At 52.2% G+C, this 27,235-nt stretch overlaps 1 protein-coding gene across 1 annotated transcript in view; it reads left to right on the top strand.

Annotated features, from left to right (window-relative positions):
• The window catches only part of CDH22 (cadherin 22), a 138,785-nt gene that overhangs the window by 69,399 nt on the left and 42,151 nt on the right, over positions 1-27,235 (top strand). The window contains exons 4-7 of the mRNA XM_067553910.1: positions 2,401-2,520; positions 15,642-15,809; positions 17,469-17,656; positions 18,615-18,868. Of these exons, the coding sequence (XP_067410011.1) occupies positions 2,401-2,520; positions 15,642-15,809; positions 17,469-17,656; positions 18,615-18,868 (730 nt within the window). The remainder of the gene's footprint in view (positions 1-2,400; positions 2,521-15,641; positions 15,810-17,468; positions 17,657-18,614; positions 18,869-27,235) is intronic.

Genomic DNA, 27,235 nt, shown 5'->3' on the forward strand with positions numbered 1-27,235 from the left:
TTCATTGCTGGTCTGGGCTCCATCCTGCATGACGGAGGACGGGTTAGGGTGGCTGCACTGCATGTTGGTCTGGTCTGCTTTGTCAGCCCATTGGTTTGTGTGCTGGTCCCAGTGTTCTCTGCTATAGGTTTGCTGGGCAGCCTTGCACTCTCACAGCAGGATGCTGTATCCCAGGGGTTTCTCCTGGCAGGAGGAACATCTCCCTCCCTCCCTCTCTGTCCTCCTCTCGATAGCTCTCCCGCCCCTTCCCTGCCTGGCCCACAATTCTTCCATCCTGGGGTCCTGCTTTTGTCAAATTGAACATGATGTCAAATGAGAGCTATCACAGGACGGACAGTCAGAGTGAAGCGCTCTGTTTAATGAGGCAACGCTGAAAATCAATAACTTAATTGCAGCCATTTGATGGACTTGTATCCAATTTATACTCCTCCTGCCCTGCTACGCGTGGTGCATGAGGACGCTGCTGGTGTGTCTGGCTCTGAGGGAGGGAGCAGTTCCACTCCCCCCGCATGTCTCTGTTGTAAAGCACGCTGCATGCTGTGGAAGATGCTGGAACAACAGCCTGAGGGTCTGAAGCCCCTGCTCAGCCCCCAGGCAGCTGCCGTGTTCTCCTCCCCCTTGCTGTGGAGGGCCCCCTTAGAGCGAGGGAGAAGCCCAGCCTTCATGGCTCGGTCGATCCTGGCAGGATTGCCAAGAAGGGGAGCAGTTGGCATGGTGATGCCTGTTCCCCCAGTAACCAGGCTGAGACCCACGGAACAGTCACCCCGTTTCGGAAGAGCTTCCAGCAGCTCCCATCCTCTGCAGAGCTTAGGCCAGAGGCCTTGTGGTGAAAGGAACTTATCCCATTTCCAGAGCCCAGCGTCTCTCGGCCTGACCCAGGAGAGGAGAGCATTTCCGAGGGTCACAGATTCCAAGGCCAGAAGGGACCAATGTGGTCATCACACACGTGTCACAGGAGCCACTGCCTGAAGTGCCCTCCTGTGGCAGGCCTCAGCATGACAGGCAAGCCTGCCTCCGTTTCCCTCCTGAGTCCCCAGAAATAGTCAAAACTCCGTGTCTTCCAAGTATACCCATAGCCCCTGTGTGGTTCATTCCAAGTATACCCATAGCCCCTGTGTGGTTCATTCCAAGTATACCCATAGCCCCTGTGTGGTTCATTCCAAGTTTACCCATAGCCCCTGTGTGGTTCATTTCAAAAGTCCCAAGCACGTAAATCGTAACAAAAGTTTCACAACCGTCGTCCAGACTTCCTAGAGCATAGTCCAAGCAGTATATGCCACAAACAGCCCTGGTATTCTTTGTCGCACCCCGATTCTCTTGTCCTTGTAGCAGGACAGCCACCCCAGCCCTTCCCTCTGGAGTGGCACCCCGCTCTTCCCAGTGGGAATCCCCACTCTGCTGGCAGAACAGTTACCAGGGGAGCATCTTTCCCTCCCCTGCCCTCTCATGGTTCTTCTAGATCCAGCTTCCTCGCCCTGGAGACATCAGCAGGTTAGCTCCTCCACCACTGCCCTGCCTTCTGCCCTTTCTGGCTCTTGGCTTTGGCTCTGGCTTAGAGGCAGCAGGCATCTGTCTCTGCTATTCCTCCTCCACCCTGGCTGTCTGGCTTGGTGACACCAGCCAGCAAACCCTTCTTGCTGTTCTCCTGCCTTCAGTTCTCTCCCGGGTCCCAAGCAGACGGTCTCCATCAGCTCTCACCTACTCCTGACTCCCAATCAGACAGTCGGATTCACCAGGTCTCTCTCCGTCTCTGCTTTGCCCTGCTCCTGCCCTGGGTCAGGCCGAGAGACGCTGGGCTCTGGAAATGGGATAAGTTCCTTTCACCACAAGGCCTCTGTTTAAAATGTACACCTTATTTCTAGTCTGGATTTGTCTAGCTTCAACTTCCAGCCACTGGATCTTGTGAGGCCTTTGTCTGGTAGAGAGGAGACCCCTCTATTATCAAATTTCTGGTCCCCAGCTAGGTCCTTATAGGCTGCAATCAAGTGACCCTTTAATCTCTGTGAGAAGCAAAAGAGCTGGAGCGCCTTGAGTCTCACACTATACGGCAGGTTTTCTATTCCTTTAATCATTCTCGAGGCTCTTGTCTGCACCCGCTGCAGTTTATCAGCAGCCTTGAGTCACGGACACCCGAACTGGGCCCAGTATCCCAGTGGCTCCTGCAGAGAAAGCAATAGCCTGCCATCTCCCTCATACCCTGTCCCACACGGGGCGGGGTGTTATCCCAGCACGGGTTCTCTGCTCCTAGCCCTGGGCTGTATCATCAGCACATGGACTCTTCCCCCACCCTGTACCCCCCATCTCCTGCACGCCCAGTCCAAGGGGGACCCATGCTTGAGTGGCTCTGCCCAGCTTGCTTATGCTTGTGTTTCTGTTATGTCTCCCCCTCGTGTTGTGCAGGCACGTCCGTGATGCAGGTGATGGCATCAGATGCTGATGACCCCACGTACGGCAGCAGTGCCAGGGTGGTGTACAGTGTGCTGGAAGGGGAACAGCACTTCACAGTGGACAGTAAAACAGGTGAGTGTCCCTCTGCCAGGACGGGAGGAAGGGACTGACAGGCCAGTCACCGGGGAGCTATCGGCAGTCCTGACATGGACTGGAATGCTGGAGCCGAGTGAAGGGGGGAGGCTGCCTAGCTAGACAAGCATTTGTACCCCACTAACCACCTCTTTATCAGCGCAAGAGCACACATGGGGCCAAGTGAGCCACGGAGCTGGAGAGAACCAGCTGCCACCTAGGGCCGGGTCCCCTTGGCAATGAGAGCTGTTCAGGGCAGCCTGTAGTTGCCTTTCCTGCTCGGTCCCGCTGGCAGCAGCAGCTTCTGCGCACTGAACTCTCAGTTGTAATGCACCTGCAGGCGTGTAAAAGCCTCCCTGTGAGAGGTTTAATACTCCCGGAGGAGCTTTACCAAAGGCTGCATTGTTATCACCAGGGCTTTGATTAAAGATAACACTTTAAATTAAGGATCAGTTTATAAATGTTCTATTAATATTGAATGAAGGAACAGTAGAAGCTGCTCCATTCCGTAATAACTGGTAATAAAGCCCATTAGAAAATGCATTTGTGATAAATCCCTAGCAGATGATGCTGTGACAAGCTGGTATAAAGTACGTCAGAACCAGGAGCTGTTGGGGTGTAGATTGTCCTCTCCTCCTGACAGAGGAAGTCCCATTACTGTTAGTGGTTAACCAAGGAGGGAAGAGACTTCACTGGCAATAAAAGATTTTAAGGTACAAAGCCTGCAATCAAGTGCTAGGAATCTAATGAATAATAATAGACGGTCTAATGCCCTGGGCAGCCACAGTTCATGTTAGAAACCAGTGCTGGCTAGGATGCCAGCGCAAGACAGGTTTTTGAAGGAGCCGTCTTGTTGCAGTACAGCAGAGGTACTGCGTTGTGGCGTAGGCTGAGATAACCAGTCCTTGATTCAGTAGCTTAGTTGCTTTCTACTGGGCTGACGTTTCTCAGCACTGGTCTCAGCCCCAAGTGAGTTGATTTGGGAAAGTGAGTAAAACTCTTCCAGTGTTGCTGAGTGATGAGAACAGAATAAATGGGTGTTTGTGCAGGCGCCTGTGTGTCTGCCCTGGGGTAACCCATAAGCAGCCTCCTTGGAACTGTGGCCTGTTTGTGATCAGAGGTGGGGCTGCAGTGGAAACCCTTCTCTGGAAAGAACAAAGTGAGGAGCACTTGAGACCAATGCCCTGACTATATGCAGCATGTAAAACGGCATCATCCCAGGTGAAGGCCCGGTGCCTCTCGGGAGGGGTGCACAGAAACCAGACTGGGCCTGTACTATTTGTGGTCTGGGAAGTGGGCGGGCTCATGCTCAAGTGGGCGGGCACTGCTAAAGACCCCTCCCCCTCAAGGGGAGGAGTCACTGGATCCAGGACACAACTAAATTCGTGGGACAGCTAATGCTGTGGCGTTCCTCGGAGCCTGGACCCAAGGACAACCTGCAACAAGGCCCTGCAGGCCGAATACCCTGGGAGAAAAGGGGCGGAGCCAGGACAGACAAGGCCAGTATAAAAGGCCAGCCTAGCAGCTCAGCTTACCAGCCCCGCCTGCCTGAAGGTCAGGGGCTATAGACTACTTTGCCTGCCCCGCCTGCTCGAGGGCCGGGGGCAACAGACAGCTTTGGCCCATTTGAGGCCCAGGGGGCTACAAACTACTTGTCAGCTCCGCCCCACCTAGGGGCCAGGGGCTAAAGACTCACCAACCACTAGCTTTTTCCCACCGTAGCCTAAGGTACTGTGGCCTTCCTCGGAGCTTGGGCTGAGGAACAGCTGCAATGCCCCTGCTGGGTCAGGCCACACGCCTACAGGGCCATTCAACCCAATCCCTTCCTGTACCCTAGCGAGCCCTGCTTCCCCTTACTCTACCTGCTCAGTACTTTTCACGTCCTCTGCGAGAAGTATCTTTAGAGCCTGGGGAATTGGATTGGAAAGTGGAGTCCGATGTTCACACATCCAGATTGCTATACCAGCAACCTTTCAGCTCCTAACCCCTCGCCCCCCAGGAACAGGACAAATCAGTCACTGGTAATGACTAAGGTGGCTGGCAGGCAGAGTTGTAGGGGAGAGATCTTTATTAAGTATGCTGCTGGGCGGCCAATGTTACAGGCTGCTCTTTTTAGCATGCTAGCATGTGTACGTCTACCTGACCTGGGAATTACCCCTCCCAGCTCCAGATGTCCCCTGTATGGATGGCTGTCTCCAGCACATTATGGGTCCTACCATAATGCAACCTATAAATAATAATATTCCCTGGACATTCCCGCTGCTAACCCAGCTGAATTCTGCATCTCCAGTGTACAAGGACATTAACGATCGGCTGCCTTCTGAAGTTCTCATCTAGGAACAGGAGCAGCTAAACAGCCAACGCTGAGTGCAAGGGCCAGCTAGATGTTGGTACTCACCTGTGACCTTGCTGGGTTAGAGTATGACCAAAGATGTCACCATCTTTCCCGATGGAGTGTAGGGCTTGTGGACTGGAGAGTAGAAGAGGGAGCTCTGCGCCCCAGTAAGAGCAGGCTCTGGTTTCTGGGCTGGTTGCTGGAGGTAGAGAGAGTGTAACATGTTTAGAGCTCTACTGACTTTTATAAGAACAGCAAGGCGCCACTTGTGCTTGTCGGAGCCAAATTTCAGCCACGCATTGGAACTGCGCCTGCCAGTTTTGTGTGCTCAGAGCAGGCTCAGCACCAGCTTGCATGGGCAAGGACTGTGTGGCCTGCTCAAAAGGCACAGGCGTGTGGTGTTTGCATGCACAAAACTGGCAGGTGCAATGTCCAGTTCCAGCTCTGAAAACATCCCGTTCTGGGAGTGGAGGAAGTGCTGGCTTTAAAGCTTTCGGGAGGTTTGGATGGAAGACACGAACATGAGTCTGAGCAATTCTCCTATAAAGAGCCAGGCCCATCGGCTGTCCCATGTGGGTTCTGAACACGACATTCTGGACAGTTCTGGATGGGCATCTTTCCTTCTCATTGCTGCCACTCCACATCCCCCACCAGTTTTCTGACCTGGGATGTTGTGTTGGGCTGGGTGGCGAATAGCCAGGGACTGACCTCGTCACAGGGAGAAGACACAACGGAGCAGGAGCAGCATGACACTTTGGCCTGTTGCACAAGAAAATGCCTGTTTAACAGCATGTCTGCACAGCAATAGCCCTGACAAGGAATCACTTCCCTAGCAGGTGCTCAGGGAACCTTTTATTTTGATGCTGCTGTTTCTAAACAGTCATTCCAGCCATTGACTATGAGGTTTTAGCACATTCTGTCCCGAAGGTGCACACTCCGGGTTCCTGTCATTCTCAGTGCCAGGAGGAGCATTTCCCTGCAAACAGAGAGGGCGTGGGAAGCTGCAGTCTGGCCATGGCGGGAGATGGAGCAGCCCCTGTGGAGGGACTGAACCCAGGCTCTGTCCAGCTTGGCACAGGGTCCAGCGCCAGTTGGTCTTCCCGTCCCGGTGCCAAGCACCCTGCCCCCACCTGGCAGAGCACAGATACCCCAGCTAGTGTTTTCCTGCTGCAGTGGGACAAGGCGGGGATGTGATATCTGTGATTGGACCAGCTTCTGGTGGTGAGAGAGACCAGCCTTCAAGCTACACAGAGCTCATCTGCAGGGCTGGGAGGGAAGGTGCTGAGCATCACAGCCAAATACAAGGGGGAGCAGATTGTTTAGCCTAAGGTGTTAACACACACATCAAGGGACCATTCACGGTGAAGAGGCCCGTTAACACCCCTCCAGCCATAGGGCGTTGAGAGTGGGTTACAGGTGGTTGTAATCAGCCATAAATCCAGTGTCTCTGCCCTGTCCGTGGTTTTCAGTGTCTGTCAGTTATGAATGTAAGTTCCCAGGCTTGTCTTGTGAAATGTTGTGCAGGTGTCCTTAGAGGATGAGGACAGAGAGGTCGGATGTGGAGTGATCCTTTGTGAGAAGTCTTTGCCTACAGGTGCTAGGGTGTTTTTGTCTTTCATCGTTTTCCTTTGTGAGTTCATTTGAGAGCGTAGGGATAGTCTGGTTTCTCTCACACACTGTTTTTGGGGCAGTTAGTGCCCTGGATGAGGTGCACCCCATTTTATGATAGGCATGTGTGGGACCCAGGGATCTTGGTAGGGGTATTGATCACTGTAGCAGTCGAGATACGTCTGCAGCTTTTGCACCTTTTGTGCTGGCAGGGTCTGCGTGATCAGCACCCCCCACAACACACCCTCTCAGCCCATGCGGGAAAGAGACAGGAACTTGAGGGAGGGGCTGGGAATTTGCTGCCTCTGAACCATATGGATGCAGATCAGTCCCCTGGTGTGGGGAGATGGTTAAAGAGAGATGCTCCTGTTGGGGCCTGTGCTGGCAGCACCTCGCCATGTGGGCAGACAGGCGTGTGTGTGTTTGCATATGCTCACAGGGTGCATTGACCTACATGGCTACTCCATCACGCCCAAACAACCCCTGCCAGCTCTGGATTATCCATGTGAGCAGGGACAGGCAGCTTTGAACTGGGAAAGTCCCAGTCAGCAGGGTGATTTCAGTGTCTCCAGGTGTGAGCTCTGTCCGGGGAGATTCGCCCTTTGGTGTTTGGGCGATTGTGTCCTGTAAGAGACACTGCACCTTTAAGAAAGTTCGGCTTGTGTATTTGGTCTAATTGGGAACTGAGGGCGTATTTACTCATGTAAAGTGGAAATTAATATTTCATGTCAAGGGATTTGGGTTTTAGCTTCATTTTGTGGAGTCTTAGTATGTGCCTCCCCACTGCGGCCTCCCCGGGGACGAAAACTTCTGGGCCTGCCTGCTACAGCCCTGCTGCTAGCTGGCCTCTTGGGGAGACTGGCTATTTTCTGGCTGCACTAAATTCACAATGTGCACAGCCCTCCTGTCTGAGTCTCCTTATCCCTTCATCTGCAGCAGCAGCAGCCCTGCCCCTCCGCACGCTGCCTGCGCCCCGACCTGCTGGCTCAGGCGTGCTAGTTTGCGGGATGGTTCTGTTTGGACAAAGGGCCTGAAACCCCACTTAGTGGCACCTTGCCCAGATTAACTGAGCCTGTCTCGTCTGCCCCCTTCCCTCCAGGCCTCCTGAGCCAAGGGCTGGCGGATGGGCCCAAGCCTGCTGGACTAGCAAAATGCAGGTGACCATGGGCTGAGAGCTCCCCAAGTGCCCTTTGCAGAGAATGTCAGAGGTCAGCTCAGGCGGGGAGGACAGCGAGATGCAGCCTAGCTTGGAATGTCTGCATGTGCACACACGTGCCTGTGCCCAGCTGGCCGCCTGCCCCACATATCTCCCGTGTCCTGCCCTGTCCCTTACCTGCTGCCGCCTCTCTGATCTTTGTCGCTAGTTCCCATGTGCCCTGTGGCTACGTTGACAGAGATATGTATCAGTTTGTGGGGGGTGGAATAGCAAGCGACTTGGACAGGAAATGAAGCTGCAGAGAATCTCTCAGCCATTGTGTGATTTTCCTTCCCGTAGATAAAGGTTTTGCTCTCAAGGTAGCGTACAGCATTTGAAAATACGTTTTGTCTTGTTGCTGTTAACCCTTGAAAGCCTGACACTAAGTGTATTTCCTTCATCAGCTGTGCACATGGATGCTGTCCGTTTTGCTATTGAAGGATTGTGTCAGTTGTGCTGGATTCGCTCCCCTTAGCCTTAGCTAGCCCAGGCCTGATGTTTTTCAGGGCCCATCCTTCCCCAGACTCTGAGTAGGGATGGAGTGTGCAGCCGGGCTGGGAAACGAGCAGGAGTTGAAGCAAGGCTTGGATTTGATTTAACCTCTGGATAGTTGTTGTCTTATTCCCTGTTTGGGATGCGTGGATGAGTTTGGCTTCACCTGTTATGTGCCTGCAGTTTGAATTGCGTCCGTGTGCCCATTGCCTGAGAGCACAGGCCCGTCATCAGCTGGTCGCTCATTGAAACAGATAAAGGATCCACAACAGAGGCCACTGGATGTTCCATGGCTAGCCCACCTCTCCTCAGTGGTGGTCTTTGCATCTCGGCTCTTGGGCACAAAGCGTTTCAGGATAATAACGGTCCCAGGCCAAGCAGAAAGGGAAAGTCTCCCTGGCTTCCTTCGGAGCAGGCTCTGAGAGTGTAAAAATCATAGACTCCTAGAAGATTCAGGTTGGAAGGGACCTCAGGAGGCCATCTAGTCCAACCCCCTGCTCAAAGCAGAATCAACCCCAATTAAATCATCCCAGCCAGGGCTTTGTCAAGCCGGGCCTTGAAAACCTCTAAGGATGGAGATTCCACCACCTCCCCATTCCAGTGCTTCACCACCCTCCTAGTGAAAACGTTTTTCCTCATCTCCAAACTAGACCTCCCCCCACTGCAACTTGAGACCGTTGCTCCTTGTTCTGTCATCTGCCACCATTGAGAACAGCCTAGCTCCATCCTCCCTGGACCCCCCTTCCAGGTAGTTGAAGGCTGCTATCAAATCCCCCCTCATTCTTCTTTTCTGCAGACTAAACAAGCCTAGTTCCCTCAGTCTCTCCTCATAAGTCCTGTGCTCCAGCCCCCTCATCATTTTTGTTGCCCTCCACTGGACTCTCTCCAATTTGCCCACATCCTTCCTGTAGTGGGGGGCCCAAAACTGGACACAATACTCCAGATGTGGCCTCACCAATGCCGAATAGAGGGGAATAATCACTGCCCTCAATCTGCTGGCAATGCTCCTACTAATGCAGCCCAATATGCTATTAGCCTTCTTGGCACCTCAGCAGCTCAGCTTTGAAACACGGCGGGGCAGCCAAGATGGCGTCACTGTGGTGAGAAATGTGCTGCTAAGTGTTGCTCCTGGGGCACAGCTTGGAGGTGTTTCGCCCAGGGCAGCAGCGGGGAGTTGCTGAAGGGCTGCAGATGGATTACAGCGATGCTCTCCCACAATGCATGAGGTTTGGAGCATAGAAATCAGACATACCGTACAGCACCTCAGGTCTTTCCAAGAAGGGGCATGTTTAAAGCTGGCAAACAACTTGGCATTTCCACGCCCTGCACAGGCAGTTATGTGCACCTGGCAGGGATCTGCCCATCAATGCCAGGTGAGTCCCTGGGCAGCCACCACGACTACACACCTAAGCTTGCTAAAACCCTGGCTGAGCCATGTGGGTGGGTCTCTGGCAGCATGCTGTGGTGGGTTCAGGATGGTCTCTGTCTTGTTCCCTTGGTGTGGACTCGGTATCCCCCTAAGCTGGAAGTGATGGAGAGCTGAGTAACCTGGTACTCAGGATTCCTGGGAGTCATTTACCTGCTGAGGACTTTGTCCTGCTTCGTTTTTATCGCCCAAAGAGCGTCTGCCATTGAGTCAGTTTGATGACGTGTGTGATTCTGTACGTATCCCCTAGCATTGTAATTATTCTCTGTGATTAATCTGGCTCACGCTGGAAATGCGGGCGCAGTTTGCACCGGAGGGTATGTCGTTATGTGTCTGCATTATTCAGCTATAATAGACACTGACAAGAACTAAAAAGACATGCCTGGATGTTCTTGTCAGTGTGGCTGGGCTGGCATTCTTTGGGCAGCACAGAGGAATTCCTGCTGTTCTCCTGGTGGGGAAAGCAGCAGATCTATGGGCCTGGGGGGAGAGGAGGCTGCTGGGACAAGCCCCAGGGGGCTGACTCCTGGCTGCTGGTTTTAACCTTTCCTTTATACCCTCCACTCTGTCCAGGGCCACCCAGGAGCTTGGCCGTGCTGTGTCTAGTCCCCAGGAAGGTGTGCTCCGCGGGGAGGGGTGGAGCTTCCAGAGCCCTGCTAAAACCATGTAAGGTCCTTCTACCGAGCCTTAGCAGACTGGAACCAGGGGAAGGACCCTCCTTCTCTGTGTGAGGGACTGACCCTTTCCCTGCTGCAAGTCATGTGCTCCAAATGGCTGTTAGCTAATGACCCTCTGTCCGTCCCCAGCACCTCCCAGCTGAGGGTCTCTGAGCACTTTGCAAACTGGAATAAAGCCTCACTCCCCCCCGTGTGGACACAGGGGAGGTGGTGAGTCGCAGATGGGTATCTCAGATCAGAACCAAATGGAACCAGGACCCAAAAGTCAAAGCCAGACCTGAAACTTTTCAGAGAGTGATAGAATTTATGGCTAGAAGGGACTATTCTGATCATCCAGTCTGACTCCAGCATCACACAGGCCACGAACCCTCACCCAGGGATTCCTGAATCCAGCCCGTAGCTTCTGGTTAAGCTAAAGCCTATCTTGGAAAGAAAACGTTCTGTGGGATCATGAAAATGGGTGAATTGGGCCAAAGGCAGCAGCATGGTATCCCACAAGATAGGGTCTGCACAGGCCCTTCAAAACCACAAGATGGTCCTGTATCAGCCCGGAGAGTTGGGGTGCACTGACAAGCCATATCCATGGCCAGCCAGCCCTGGGGCTTCTGGGTTTACTCACTAGTAGGATGTAGTGAGCCCGCACTGGTGTGACGCTCCCGTCCCACACTGCATGGGAGCGTTTTGGCATGTATCATTAAAAGTGGCTCAGCTAAACCATTGCCACTATGCTGAATGCATGAGCTTTATCCATCTCATCCCAATTCATTGCTATTGTGTCGACAAAAATCGTTTTCATTATAAAACACTTCTTACCCCTTTAATTAACAGAATTGCGGAAATCTGAATGAGATGGTGCTTACCCAGAAATACCAGTTTAATATTCATAGCACTAGGACTGGGTCTGACTATGAATGCTGCCACCTGGCCAGTCACAGCTCCCAGGTCAGCTTGCCATGCAGCTTAGTCCCACGGGGGCCAAGGTCTCACCAAGAGGCAGCCCGCTCTCTAGGGCCTTGTGTCTCTCAGTGCTCTTTAAAAATGCAAACCCCTCTCCTTGGGGGGCATGACGAGGACGGATGAGGGGGAGAGTATCCCCTAAGGTTTCCATCTACACCATCTGGCAGAGGGCATGGCATCAGCCAATACTGACTGCATGGTAGTGAATCTCCCCGGGATACAATTCTTTCCAAACTGACACAGAGCAGAAAAAGGAGTGTGCACAGGGCTCAGATGCCATGGTCCTGACGCAGGGAAACGTCCAGAGTCGCACGGGAGAGACTGAGCCCCTCGGATGCTGCTGTGGCAGAAATCTGAATCTACTTGCAATGCCATATCCAGTTCAGCTGGAACTATTCCTGCTTCTCTATAGAAAGGCCTTTCTAGTGTACAGGTTGGAACTGCCTCAGCTCCCAGATGCATCCCAGTCCGCCACTCCGCACCCATGGCAGTTTGTCAGGAGGCATGGACCCCAAGAAGGAGTGTACAAATGAGTCCATGAGTCACTTCTTAGTGCGCAGGAAAGCATGTACTCGATTGATGTGACTGCGTGGGAACCTGCTTGAGGTAAGGTAGGCGAGACGGATCCTCCCTTTGATTCATGGGATGGAAGGCAGTGAAAGTGCCGCTCATAGAGTCCGGAGTAATTACAGAACTGAAATGACAAAGTCCGGGGGAGGTGGTGAAATTGTGCCTGTCCACGAAAGTGAAAGCGCTGCAGAGATCTGAGACAATGGTGCTGTCTTCATAATAAATCCTCACAGTGATAATCACTGGAATAATTGCTGGTTTCAGAACGCGAGGAGAGTTAAATGTTGCCAGCTTCTGGAAATGTCATTAAAAAAGAGAGAAAAATGTCTGCGTATTGCTGCACAGTGGCTCCTCCTGGTTTCCTTCAGCCTGCGGTTCTGAGTGGTGTCCCGGGATGTTTCTGGCTCCCCCAGGACTCTGCTTCTTTACTCCCCTGGGCTGCCCAAGCCCTGGCCTTTGGGGGGAGGTGAACAAGGGCATGTTAAGGAGCAGACGGTGTAAGCAGGTCAGGGCCAGATAGGGGAACCTGCGCAGAGTCTGCTGTGGCCATGTCTAAATAGCCTGATCCCCCTCAGGTCTCTCGCTGAGGCTCCAGAGTAAGGGCCTGGAGCTTCTTCCATCAGCGTATTTAAGCCACGTTCCCAAGAGGTGGCAGCTGTTGGTGGCAGCAGCCCTCTCATCACCATAGCGCTGCCTACACGGGCGCTTAGCTCAGGATCGCTGTTGCTCAGGCGGGTCGATGACGTAGTTATACTGACATTGGTCTGTGGTGTAGAGCGGGCCTAAGACACCGTACTCGAGGCTTGATTCTCCGCTCCTGGAAACAGGTTCACACTGGCACCGATTTCATTGGAGTTATTCCTGGCGGTGTCAAAGAGAACCAGCTCCGCTGCTTTTGTCGGCTGCTCTGGCTTGCCACGTCCCTTATAATAATACGTATTTGTTTTGTGGGAGCCCCAGTCATGGACCAGCACCCAAGGCATTAGGTGCTGTGCGAACAGGGAACACAACAATGGGCTCTGCTCCAAAGATCTTCCCCTCAAAGAATAAGGGACAGCAGGTGTATTTGTGGTCAGTGCTGTCCAGGGCCCTCGATAGATCTTTCTCTGGTGCCAGGTGTGTTTGGCTGGGCAGCACCATTCACACACCCCTTTCCATGCGTGTTCTGGGTGTGTTCATTTCCCTGGGTTCTGGGGCTTTTTAGAGCCTTTCACTATTTCCTATTCAAGATCTTTATTTTTGAGTTATAATAAAAACAGCTGGTACTTAGCTTCATCTGGTAAAACAAACAATGGCAAACAATCCAACGTGGCCAAGCCTCACACCGAGTTTGCTCCTGCAGCAGTCAAAAATCTTAATGCAGGCACACGAAAAATCCTGTTCTTCTTCAAGTGCTTGCTTGTGTTCGTTCCACTATAGCTGTGTGCACGCCTCCGTGCACGGCTACCGGAACTTTTTTCCCCTTAGCAGACCCCATAGGGCTGGTTCCGGCACCCCCTGGGGCCCCGCACACATGTCGCGGTATATGAGGTGTTGGAAAGATTTCAAGTGTGGTTCGTTACCCTGCACCGATAAGAGACCCACACAGGATTTCAGGCTGGACAATCTCCAAAAGAGTTTATTCTGCAGAAGGTCAATTCCCAAGCCCACAAGTGGACAGTGGAAAAAGACCCTGAACAAAGAATTACAGACAGTTTTATACCTTATTGCTACTTAAATTCGGTAGCCATGAAATTAAGGCATGAAATAAATTTGTGAAACCCCATGAAGTATCATCTTGGGAAATGTTGTGGAATAGTGATGCGATTTGTAAAATGTCATGTGCATCGGTTTTTACTTTGCCAGATTTATCTACATAAGAACAACAGGTATCATTGATTACTGCACACACCCCCCCTTGCTTGCTAAGGTAAAGTCTAGGGCCATTCGGTTCTGCAGAACCATTTGTCGGATACTACCCATTTCAGTGGCTATGTTTTTAAAACCCTGGGTAGTGGCATTGGCCACTGTTTCAAGTACTCCAGCAACGCGCCTTATTTCCTTGACAGTGTATGCAACTCCAAACTGGGGTAAGGTGATACCCCAATACCATTGGGCCTCGGTGATTGCTCTTTGATTCCGGAGCCTGCCCTGGAGTAGTGTGGGTGTGTGCCTAATGGCAGGGGTAATAGCTCCGATGTAGCAGGAGCCTTCCCACCACGGGGGTAATTTCTTATGGGCCTTATTTTCACAAATAAAATAATGGCCTACTAAACTTATATGTTCTATGAATAAGCTAAAAAGCTTTGCATTAAACGAATGCCATAATAGCTAATATTCAGGGGGTAGGAAAAATAGCCTCTAAAAGAACTCCCATTCAGGGCTACATATTCTGTAGAGTTAATAGTAAAGGTATAGTTGCAAGTGCTATAACCAACCTTTATACTTCTGTGAAGTGCAATTTTTTCTTACATGGACTGGTTGGCCTTAAAGCAGTATTCCCCTTGGGATTCATAAGCTAGGTGGATGTATTTTGTTAGGAGAAGGAATGGTAACCTCTTGTACTATATGTGTGGTGTTTAACACAATTAGAACCATGGGTATACCTTCTTCAAAATGCAAGGAAACATGACTGCAAATCCAACAGTTAGACACATTTAAATCTGTTTGTAATTGATTAATTAATTATAAAGATTTGTCAGTATAGTCCAAGAAGCGTTGTCTTTTATGGTTTAGTTGCTTGGGTTTTAATTGTACCTCAGAGTCATCAGGTTGTTGGTCTTCTTCCCCATGGACCTTGGGGATTTCCTCGACAGGTGTACTGTCAATCAGGAACTTGGATCAAAAGAGATTCATCCAGATAAGGCCAATATAGAACATCCAGAAGATCACTAGCCATACCCATTTAGGGAACCAGTGATCTGGGGAAGTTTTAAGTCTTTTTTCCTGAGGTGGTAGGGATGACGTCGTGGTATATCCTCTTCGCTCTGGAGTGGTTTCAAATCCTCTTTGCCCTGGAGTGGCAAATCCTTTTCTTGAGCAGGGGAGAGGTTACAAGCACTTACACCCTGCTCCACTGACCTTGTCATTACAGGTGCAGAGGTTCTTTTACAGTGTGAGGCATGTATTCAGGACTGGTAACCTTGGCACTTTACAGCAGTGTTGGTGGTGAGAAGTACCTGGATTGGGCCTTTCCAACGTAGTTCCAGGGCTGTCTTTCTTTGGTGGACCTTTACGTGAATCCAGTCACCGGGCTGTAGATCGTGACATGCTTTTTGAGGGTCTTGGGGAAGGGCTTCTTGGACCTGTAAACGAAAAGCCTTAACACACTTCATTAATGCTTGACAATAAGTCAAATCAGTTTCATCAGCTAAATTAATATCCATTAGGTGAGTTGATACTGGTGGAGAGCTAGACAGCCTCATGGGTCGTCAGTGTAACGATTGTGACGTGCACTAGGCTGCTGGGCGAGTGTGTTAATGCTCCAGCAGGTGAGAGGAAGCAGCAGCAGCCAGGACACGGCCAGGCCGGTGTAAGCTACCCCCCGCCAGCTGTGCTAATGCCTCTCATTCCTGACCTGCAGCACCCCCTGCTATTCAAGGCCCAGCCTAACTCGCTGCTCTGCTCATGTTTCCCCCACAGCTGGCAGCCCTAGCTTTTTCTGAGTTGATAAGCATGAGGTGGCTGAGTCCAGCTGGCAAATGAAGGTAAAAGGCTCCCGCCTTGTAAACGTGCTATGGCCTGGAGCCTGGGCTCAGGAATTGCCAGGACCTGCCCCTTAGAGGGAGGGTGGCCTGGCAGTGGGAAGGGTGCTCTGTGGGCTGGTAGGGGCCTCCCAGGCATTCACAGCTGACTCACTGCTGCTCCTCTGGCCTTTTCCAGGAGTGATCCGCACAGCAGTGGCCAATCTGGACAGAGAAACTCAGGACCGGTATGAAGTGGTGATCCGAGCCACAGACATGGCGGGTCAGCTGGGTGGCCTGTCTGGATCCACCACGGTTACAATCGTGATCACAGACGTCAATGACAACCCCCCTCGATTCCCACAGAGTGAGTGTCTCTGTCTATTCCCCATCCTGGGGGTCTTGCAGGCAGACTGATGGGATCGTTGCTGACTATTTGCATTGTGGTAGCACGCAGAGACCCAGTCAGGGACACAGCCCCATTGTGCTAGGTGCTGCACAGACCCAGAGATCTGGACCCTGCCCAAAGAGCTTGCAGTCTAAGAGGTCAAGGGACACGTGGAGTGGGGGAGCCAATCCATGCTGAGTTTTAATGCAGACTGATTTGTTTATTAAAACCCCCCTGGATTCAGTGTCATCGCTCCCTGTTGGCCCCTCCACCTGCCCACCTTGGGCTGGCTGGCAGTGCAGAGACACGCTCTGATGGCTCTGGGAGTGCCACAGGCCAGGGCATGGTCAGGTCTGTGCAGGTTTCCATTCTTATTCCACAGGGCAGCAGTGGTGGCAGAGGGGCATCTGACCTGTGACACATGCAGGAGTCCTAGCTGCTCATGCTTCTGCCTGGGTTCTTGTGTAATGGATGATTACCCGGAGTGCTCTGCAGGTGCCAGCCCACCTCATTAACTGATGCAGGAGGGGCATTCTAATGACAGCCAGCAAACCCTGGTGGAGGCAGTAGGCTGCAGGACTATAGCTGTGAGGGAGCTGTCTCTCTCTCTCCCTAGCTGGGCCTGCAGGCTCTGGCGGAGGGAGAGTAAACCCCAAAGTCCACTGGCAGATCAGTCCATCTCTCCCGGCCATCTCGCGCAGAGCTCCAGGGCATTAGGTGCCAATTCAAACTTCAAATGCTGGTTTGAGTGTGCCCCAGGGCTGCCCTTGCTACCTGGGATAAGGCCTGGCAAGACTGTCACCAGCCTGCCTGCACACCACTGGGCTGGTGTGATGTGTCAGTCGAGAGCTGATCTCTAGGTCCCAAGCCATTGCCAAAGGTCTGTGACCTGCATTCGCGTCTCACCACCTACGGGACAGAAATCCTGTCACTGAAGAGCTGCTGCTCAGCTCTGCCTCGCACACCAGCTGCACAGCTCATGCACACTTGGCTGGCAGAGTCTGGGGCAGGGCTACAAAGGATTTCAAGGTGCAGCTGGAGGGATCTGAATGTGTTTATGTTCCAGAAATTAGAGGTGGGAAGGGGGGCTGTGCTAATGTCCTGCCCTGTCCCTGGATGGGCCGGCATCTGGGCATCTGGTTCTGAGACTGCCTGGTGGGTTCCCAGGCTTCTAGAGCCTGGGATGTTCCTGAATGTCTCATCCCAGCTTCCTTCACCTCCATTGGGGTAATTTGTTTTTCTCTAGCAGGAAAAGCCAAAAGGCCTTGCAGTGGGGTTGGGGCACTGATGAGATTCAAGCATGCTCTTTGGGTCCGGCCAGGCCCCACGTGTGCCCCCAGTGAAGCCAGACTCTGGACTGGCTTCCAAGGATAAATGGGACATTGCAAACTAGACAGGACGAAACTCTGCAAGCTGTGCATGTGGGAGCTGTGCTGCACTGGTACCGGGGCCAGCTGGTGTGCCGCAGTAGGGTTCTGGGATTCTGCCTGGAGGCTGGCGCACTCACCTACTGGAGGTGCCCAGCACCCAGCTCTGTGTGTTCCAGAGAGTGTCTGTGCACTGCCTGAAGGGAACATGGAGATCAGGGTCAGCCAAGGCCATGTTGTGACTCCTAGCCCCTCTCCTCCCCCTCGGTAGAGATGTACCAGTTCAGCATTGTGGAGACTGCCCCTGTGGGTGCGGCGATCGGGAGAGTGAAGGCAGAGGACTCGGACATGGGGGAGAACACAGACATGACGTACCAGATCAAAGACGAGGAAGGGGTACGGATGTTTAAAGTCACCACAGACAGCAACACCCAGGAGGCGATCATCACTGTGCAGAAGGTAAACCCAGAGAAGGTATGAGGGGAAGACAGCGGGGTAGGCAGGAGAGCAGGGCTCTCAGAGCCCTTCCCTTTTGATGCTGCCTGCTCTTGCGGGTGTGTTTTGGAGGCTGGGGAATCGCTTCTCTGAGAACTGGGTTAACAGCATCTTAGAGAAGTTGGAATCCTCAGAGGTTGGGGAGAGGCCCCTGCCCACAGCTAGCGGGGGACTGGAGAGGTGTTGGGAGAGAGAAAGGGAGAAGCAAAGGTTGGAAAGAAAGGGCTGAGAGAGAGGCAAGGTGGGCAGGCAGGGCACCAGCAGGAAGTCGCTGTCTAGAGACGCTAGGGGACAAGGAGAGTTGTGAGTGCAGAATTTACAGAGAAAGACTTTCCAACAGATCCACAATGCAGGAGTGACTGCTGCTGGGTGCTAAGGGCAGGTGTGCAGCACTGTGGAGACTAACATTGAGCCCCTGTTACTGATAGCATCTGTGAGAGAGAAATATGCCCGCGGAATGCCTGAACCTGACCGCAGCGCTTTCGAGTGTGTCTGCTCTTTGTGGCAAAACACTTGAGCAAATACTTGAGGCAGACAGGAAAGAATAAGTGCTCACCCAGGCCATTGCATTCAAGTCACCTGGACTGTAGAAATAATCACAGGGTGATTAATGATCACTGCCCCCTGAAAATCACTCACTCGCCCTCACGGTGCACATCGTCTTCTCGGGGAATGCCGCGCTTCTGCATCATGCATTATCTGCACGTGGAATGGGGAGGGCAGGAAATGTTCTTCCCAGCAGGAGCCCTGTAGGGAATGGGGCATATGAGTACCCTCCCCAGCCAGAGACAGCATAGCAGTCGCTCAGGCTATGGGCTTCCCAGTCCTGACCTCTCAGGAGCATTGGTAGCGAGTGGCCGGGGGTCTAGCGTGGGAAGGGACAGTCAGATTGTGAATAGCTAACCGTGTCCTGTTGTCTCAGCCCCTAGACTATGAGGCGAAGAAGTTTCACACTGTGGTGGTGGAGGCCCTGAACAAGTTTGTGGACCCGAGGTTCGTGGACCTGGGCACGTTCCGAGACCAAACCATTGTGCGGGTTTCTGTGCTGGATGTGGATGAGCCCCCGGAGTTCCGGCCCCCCTCTGACCTGATGGAAGTCCAGGAGGATGCCTATGTTGGCTCTGTGGTGGGAGTGGTCACTGCCCTGGATCCGGATGCGGCAAACAACCCTGTCCGGTAAACGCAGCATTCCTCCTAGCACCACATTCTCTTCCAGCAGGCAGTGGGCCTGTGTGTGACATGGGGCCCAGCTGGTGCCTGAGAAGGGATTTGGATGGGAGGGTGAGTGAGAAAGGACAGGCAGGTGACTGGGGGACGCAGGACAGGCATCTGGCAGGGGAGTGACGGAACCAGTGTGCAAGGGGCAGACAGGTGAGGCCACGAGCTGGTGAGTGGCAGATGTGCCATTGGCAAATGATGGGAGTGTGAGCGGCAAGGGGAGTGGGTGATGTTCATATCTGTGCATGAATGACAGGCAGGGCAGCCCCAGAGCAGCGGCCCCAGTCAGTGACCAGGGTTGCCAGGGAGGCAGGAATACAGTGTGGAGGCATGAGTTGCAGCCAGAGGCGGGGATCAGAACCAAAGGAGTTTACGTTTAGGCACGGGCCCAATCTAGGCAGCAGCTTATCTGCATTTCCCATTGCCGTTTTGTTTGTGGCTGAGGAGATTTACACCTAGTTACACTGTTGTTACGTAAGGCACAAAAGCAGCCTCCTGGCTCTGCCAACTGGCCGGAGTGGTGAGCAGTGGGGATGAAAAGCTGATGTATAGAAAACATCCTTGACTTGTGGAGAATGTCCTTGGTAGACTGTGTGTTCTGGTGCCAGGCAACCTCTGTGCTGCAGGTCTCTACACACGCTGCTCCCTGGAAATGGAGCGCTGCTGTGCTAGGGAGCAAGGTGCGCTGGGAAGGAGACCTGCGTAGCGGACTCAGGAGTAGCACGGGGCCTGCACCTTGTGGCCCTGGATTCAAGAGCTTTATCCTGAAGCTGTTCCTATGACAGTAGAAGAGGGCATAGGAGGAGCATGGCAGGGGAGGCATCTGATGGCAGCCTGTGAATATACTCAGCAAGTGGCACACACAGATAATGTTCTAACAGGCTGCTCAGGGCAGCTCAAGGTGCAAACCACAGCAGAAGAGTGGGGAATGCAGCAGCCTGGCTGGTTGGTGGGGGAGGGAACGTCCCAAAGCCTCGCACCAGACTTTAGAGTTAACACAGAGCCATGTAGAAATCCCCAAGAGAAACTCCCAGCATGTAAACCCTCAGCCCCCTTGGTGCCCAGTCAGCACAGAGTATCAGGCTAGGAAGGCGCCGCTGAGAGCATGTTAGGGTGAGAGTTCATGTACCCAGCCAGGACGTCCCTGGCCCACACTCCAAGGGGACCCTCACAGCTGTACACACACTTACACATGGACTCTGCGTATACTCTGTGTGCACAAAATATGTGCTGTACCTCAGCCATACATACGCTGTGCAGGGCACATTCAGCCTTATGTCAGATACTCTGTAGACACAGGTGTGTCTGTGCTGCAGTCAGAGTGTGAGCGCTGCTCAGATAGGCACAGCCCTGCTAGCTTTAATCTAACTAGCATGGTTAAAAATCGCAGTGGAGATGGGCAGTGTGGACCCTGGGTGGCTGTACAAGGGGGACCTGCTCACACTGCTGGCCTGTACCCGAGTCCATGCATGTCTGCACTGCAGTTTACAGGCTAGCTAGATTGAAGGTAGCAGGGGTGCCTAATGTGGCTGCAATCACATCTCTGTGCATGTTCTCTCCTCACGTACGGTGGCGCACACACGTACTTCCTTACTGGGGCTTTTCTAGTAATGCTGCAGAAAGTAGATTTTATTGCCTGGTCTTTAATGGTAGGAAATGGGCCTTAGGGATCTCGCTTGCTTCTTGTGCTGCGTCCCTGTGGCTCTGATGCAGTATTTGCAGAAAGAACAAATGAAAGCAGAGGAAGGAGCCTTCCCCAGGTTGTGAGAGATGCTTATGTTTGGGAAGGGGTGCATGGAGCGGAGAGAAACAGGCCACATGCTTGGCCGGAGAGGGTCTCTGGTGTTACAGCAGCATAGTGTGCTCCAGACAGCTCACATCTCGCTTGTCCAGGCTCCAGGCTTGACCTGTGGGATGCCAATGTGCCTGAATCCCCTGGCCTCAGCTGCATGAATCGGAATGTGTTTTCTCTTGCCATGCCTGACGCACTCAGGTCTGAATTCACCCTCCAGCAGCCCCTAGGCAGACAGCTTTCAGGAGTTCTGCTGTTCTCCCTCGTGTCACTGACTGTCTGCCCACTGCCGTGTAACCGATCTCTCTGGCAAGGAACCATCTGCCGAGTGACTGGTGGTATGAAGGTGAAGGCCGACAGAAATGAGTCTGCACCCTATGCTGCTATGTTGGCGGCCCAGGATGTTGTCTAGAGGTGCAAGAAGCTGGGCATCACTGCCCTTCACATCAAGTTGCGAGCTCCAAGTGGAAATAGGACCAAGACTCCTGGACTTGATGCCCAGTCAGCCCTCAGAGCTCTAGCTTGTTCTGGAGTGAAGATTGGGCGTATTGAGGATGTCACCCCCATCCCCTCCCACAGCACTCACAGAAAGGGTGGTCGCTGTAACAGTGGCTGGGTTTCGTTTCATCATTTAACCTCTCAAAGAAAAAAAATTGGTGTCTTTTCAGCGCCTAACATCGTCACAGATAGCATGTCCCCTTCTGTGGGTCTTCCTTAGTGGCACTCCCTGGGACAGAAGGGTGAGTTCCCCCTTCCCATTATATATATATATATATATAGACACACACACCACCACCACCACCCCCCGCCTCCCCGGGGGAGCTCTGCCTGGCAGAGCTGCATTTAATGAGGCCCACTGACCAGCCTTGCCCCACCAGAGCACAAAGTCCCCCTCACCGCACTAAGATGGGAAGAAGAGACTTTTTGTCCTAACTCTGCTGCTCTCCCATCCACCCGGATAAGGTCAGAACAATCCCCGGCACTTACACAGCTCGTCACAGCTTTCCAGTGCTACACCACATTAACCTATTCATCCTCCCAGCACCCTGCCAGGATGTGGCACTCACCCATCAGCAGGAGACGGCAGGAAGTCCCCTTGCATTTCAAGTGTGTAACTCCCAGGTAGACTAACAAGAAGGCAGCATTTGTTCTTTATCTGTGATGTACCAGGAGAGCAGCTGGTCCTGCCAGCACTGCCAGGGTTGGCACCCTGGCCCATGGAAGTCCATGCTGAACCCTCTCCAGTCACTGCAGTTCAGTGGTTCCCTTTACCTGTGTGATCCTTTGTTACTAGAAAGGAGGAGGAAAGAGGCAGCCTCTTCTGTAGCTGTGTTTACACTGGGGCTCCCCTGCCTCTGACTCCACTTTGTGTGCTGGTCTTGCCGGGTGCCATGTAAATGGCAGGGGGCGTTGCTGTTCTCTCGCTGCAGTCTCACCTTACTATGGAGGGAAACAAACACTTTGCCTTTGAGGTGACTAATCACAAGGAGCCCGGGAGAGAGCTGAGCGGAGATTGGCCTTGTCAGCGTTTCCAGTTCTCACTGATACCATGCTCCCAGTACCTAGGCTTGGCTTGGGGAGTATTTTTAGCCAAACAGGAAAGGAAGAGCCAGAGTGGGTCTGGCCCGGGTGCCCTCAGCCCCAGGCAGTCCTTCCACCTGCTGAGGTGCTCACGCCCTGGACAGCAGGAGGTTGCGCTGCTACAGCCCATCGCTCGTGCAAAGAGCTGAAGAGTCGCTGTGCGAGAGTTTGGCCCAGGGTGCCTGAGCATGCCATGCTGCTCTCTGAGTTGGTTATAGCGATTTGGCTTATGAACTTGACAGGTTTGGTTGCATGGGTGAGTGGAGCAGGGCAGCTGATATGAGACCCTGCACATACACCTACCTGTGAAAAGCTTCCAGCACCCCAGCCAGGAGAGATTGGGGTGCAGAGATGGAGCCCTTCTCGCTCGTTGGTTGGCCAGTTAATAGTCTCTTAACAGTTCTGGTCACCTCCGTGACTTCCCAGCTGCTTCTCCTCTGCCAAAACCCACATGACTCTGAGCCTGCGTATTTCCCTTGCAAAGAGCCTCCTGCATTAAAGGGCATGAGAGGGGAAAGAGTCCCGGAGTGGAACCGTATCACTTCCCAGCTCCAGCAGGCTGGCTGAATAACTGAGGTGCTTCCTTGTGGTAGCTCATGCCTCAGATAACACAGGGAATGAACAAGGGCGTGCACAGATATCTCTCGCATAGTTCCATAAACCCAGTGTGCATGCAGTGGACTTTGGGGCTATGCTATGAGATTTTCTCCAACTTGCTGGGAGACACCATCTGTTACATGGAACATTGTCCAACCCAGACACAGCAAGGAGGCAGCCCTCTTCTCCATGAGCAATCCCAAAGAAGGTCCTACCCCCCTGTGCATGTCCACTTCACTCTGGAACAAATCCATTCCTAACAAGCTAAGATGATTTGTTACAAGGATGCAAGCACCTGATAGGAGCCCAGCAACCTTTTGTGCTTCTTCCTCCAGCTGAACTGGGAAGTTGCTTTTTCATGCCTCATTTAAAGTCATGCTTCAGGATGATTTCAGACCACACCACCCACTGCCATCCATCCGACTGTCTCCTGTAAAGCTAGCAGCCCGACCTGCAGCACTGTAGCTCCCTGCCATGCAGAGGCAAGGGTACAACAGAGATAGTGAAGAGACGAAGGCGCTGTCTGGGGTCCCAGGAGAGCAGAGTTTGCTGCTGCATTTTATGTCAGAGCTGCATGGAGAAAAGAGTTTCTTCGTTCCCTTGAAGAGTTAATTAATCCTTCACTTCCAACTGTGCCAGGATGGATCTCTGCATTCTGCCGAGGCCTTCTCTTTATAGACAGAACTAGCAATCCAACAGGTCCCTGTCCCTCATGTAATAGCCTGCCTCAGGCATAGCAGATGGAATCAGGCAAGGCACCGTCAGGTGATCCTGGTGCCTCAGAACTCACTGCACAGACCTGGGACTTAGATAGGTTCTGCTTCCCAGAGGGCTAGTGCTAACTAAGCACCCTGCCCCGAGAGCTGGCTGCAGGAGAGCATTCCCACAGCACTCTCTGCAGCAAGCTGAGATTGGATCTCTCATGTGTACCATGGTGAGTGTGAGTGTCTCTGGGGCTGGTTCCAAACCAAGATGTTAGTTCAGTGCCACTCCCCCATGGGCGGTAGCTCTTCCAGGAAGTCCTGTAACAATGACAGGATGCTGAGGCCCAACAGTATCTTTAGAACCCACAGCCATGTGGGTGGGGTCCCTGAAGTACAAGTCCTGGGCTCTGCCAGTGCCTCTGAGGCCAATGGGAGATGGGAGCCCAGGTAGCTCAGGCATTGGGAGGGGACTTGCTTCACTCAGTGACAAACAGCCTCAACCTGTGTGTGTCCAAATGCAGGTGGCTGTGCCAGATAGGAGGGTTAAAAAGCAGCATAAAACCCATCAGGGCACAGCAGGGAATCTTTATCTAAAGGGAAAGGGCTTTTAATTTCCTTCCATCTCTTATTCACTTTCTGACAAAGGCAGAAGCTGGGACATTTTTAGAAGGGAATTTTCTCTTTGCAGTTGGCTTTTCGGCTCCCGCTGTATCTCCTGTGCATAGTGTGATTTTTCTTAGCCGAGCCATTGTATTAGGTAATACATTGATAGACTGACTGTGTACGTGAGCTTGTTTGTATGGGAGTCTTTTGTTTCTCTCTTTGCAGCGAGAGCCTGTGTTCTGATTGCGTGCGTTCCAGGCGTTATCAGCACTGGGAAGATGTTGCTTGGGATTTAAGGTTCTCAGAGATATTCTTGTTTGGCATTCACCAAATCCAGAAACATGTGTTGGACACGGGCATTTTATATATGCCAACAACACAGCGAGAACTGCAACCTGCCACCACACAAAGGAGAAAAACAAATGTAACAAAAAGCTTTTCACAGTGTTTGAAAAGCTTCCCATTAACAAAACCCAACAGACATGGCAGAAAATGTGCTCCGCATCGTGTTCAGGGGAGGAATGAAACAAACTGCTTGAGAAATGCAGGCTGGAGAAAGATGAGCACCACGAAAGCTGTCTAAATGAAACAGCCACTTGTAACCATCCAAACAACAGGCGAGGCCAGCAGGAAGAGAGGAAAATAGATGACAAGGGCTGCATTGCAATCAGACTCAGGGCCTGCGACAGCATAAAATCCCAAATACCAAACACTGGGGAGGCTTCAGGCAGAGGAGCAGGGACTAGCTCCGAGGCCGGGAGCAGTGGAGCCCTTCCCATGTAAGCGATTTGGTTGATTTCTGTGGGGTTGGGCTGCAGCGGCATACCCGGCTGTACAGACACTGGGAAGCAGGGCTCATATTCTGCTTGTAATGGCAGGAGAGCTTGGAGGCTCTTGCTCAATCCCCAGTTGACAACGATCCACATGACAAAAACAGGCTGCATAAATTCAGCACAGTTGGCAGGTTTCCGTCATCGTTAAAAATCCTGGGCCGAGTTGGTTTGGACCTGAACCTTTTCTTCCTGCTGATCAGAGCGATGGGCATGTAGGAACAGTATGGGGCAGGCGGCAGCTGTCTAAATGGACATGGCCACTGGGTGAAGAGAGAACTTCGCATCCCTTCACTGCCTGGCTCTGATTCAGCATGAGCACTCCACAAGCAGAATTCCCGTAACACTTCCCAGTGGGTCGAGCTGCCCATAACCACTATGGCTGCCTCTCTGTGAGAGGAACACAGATGTTACATTAGCAAAGCATGTGTGTTCGCTTGCATAGCCATGTGTGTCTGTATTTATAGCACTTGTGTGGTGGTGATACAGCCAGTACGGTGTATTTGTGACCACACTAACGTCATACTCGGATTTGCCAGTGGCGTGCCTGTCTTCTTTAAATCAGGTCCCTGTTATTCAATTCACCCATCCCTGGCATTTACTCTAACTGAAATTGCTCACAGTGCTGGGGTTAACATCCCATCTATTGAAAAAATGCTAAGGGATCATTAATGGTCAGGACCTCAGCTTTACATCTCACATAAAAGACATCACCCTCCAGCAGCAGAGGCCACTTAGCGCCATGCAGGCGCCTTGGATTCAGCACTGAGGGCAGAGTGAAGTCTTCTTTTTTCGAGACATAAGCAGTCTGCCCTGCGTCTTAATGTCCCTTTTGCTACATCTCCAGCCAGCTCACTTCAGGCTGTGACCTTGCCAGTTCTCACAAGTTAAGCAGGATCAGGCCTTGTTGCTATTGGATCGATGAGCCCTAAGGAAAACTCAGGTGTTGCAGGAAGTGGTATTGGTAGTTCAATAGGGGGCGCTCCGAGGGGAGACTCGCTGTCTGCAGGTACAGAAAGGAATGTTATGGATATTGGAGAGGCAAGGGATCAATAACCCTAACCAAAAAGGACAGCAGGAGGAGAGAAGTTAGGTTAAATAACAGGAGGAACACCATCATCTAACACTTAGATGGGGCATTTTGTCTTCAAAGTGCTTTATGGACCTAAAGTAACTAATCTCAGAACCTTGCAGTGAGACAGCAAGAATCAGGGTCTCTGAGAGCTCCCAGAATATTGAAGGCAGGCAAACAAGTTGCTGAGGGTGCTACGTAGAATTACCAGCAGTGGAGAGATCCAAGGCTTGGCCCCAGGAAATATTAGCTCAATCCTGCCTCACAGTAGACAGTGGACTAGCGGGCTACCAGAAATCCATCTCCTCCCACCGGATTCTGGGGGAGAGGAGTGGAAGGTGCCTTGATAGAGACCATGGTGAAGGGACTGCATTTATTGCAGAGCTCAATAGGGCAATCAATCCTTAAAAGACACTAGGGCACCCCACCTTCACCCCAATCCATAGGGCTCTGGGGGAAAAGCACCTACCCATACTCAATTCGCACTCTAGGGCTTAGGGTCACCCATTTCCAGGCGTAGGGCTCCAGGCGTAATCTGGTTAATTGACACACCCATCCTTTCCCAGTTCGTAGGGCTCTGGGTGTAATTCTTTGTGGGTTTGCAGGATCTTTTACCAGTGAAGAAGCTTACCTTATTCTCTGTTTATTAACAATTACCAAAACAGAACACACACACTAAGCATCCAATGCTCATCACTCCCGGTGAGGCAGACAAACTTCTCCTGGTGGCCAATCAGGATTAGATCATCTGAGGACTCCAGTTTGTGTAAATACAGTTGGGAAGGCGTGAGCTCTGAAGGGGCTGTGTCCTGGAGTTAGGTTCCAAAGAACTTCCTTTCGGACCTCAGTTTATACAGTTAAAACTTTGTTCCTGCTTAGCTGTACCGTGACCAATCATTTTAAACTAAAGTACTACAAAACACCAATCCTAGCCCATTATGAAACAGTTCTTTAACCAATCATATTCCACCACCTTAATTGATGTAAGTAGTGCACACCTGGTTAGGCAGCAGACCGAACCAATCAAAGAACCAGACAGAAATCCTTCAGATAAACAACACAGAAGTGGGTACCATAAGAGAAAACAGTAAGAAGTGTAGATTTTACAGCCACAACTGTTGAGAAGTGAGTCCTGGCCAGACAGAA

This window comes from Emydura macquarii, unplaced genomic scaffold (genome assembly GCF_026122565.2).
Source record: "Emydura macquarii macquarii isolate MOO-44397 ecotype Brisbane River unplaced genomic scaffold, CSIRO-AGI_Emac_v2 contig_1483, whole genome shotgun sequence".
In the NCBI taxonomy this organism is placed as follows: Eukaryota; Metazoa; Chordata; order Testudines; family Chelidae; genus Emydura; species Emydura macquarii.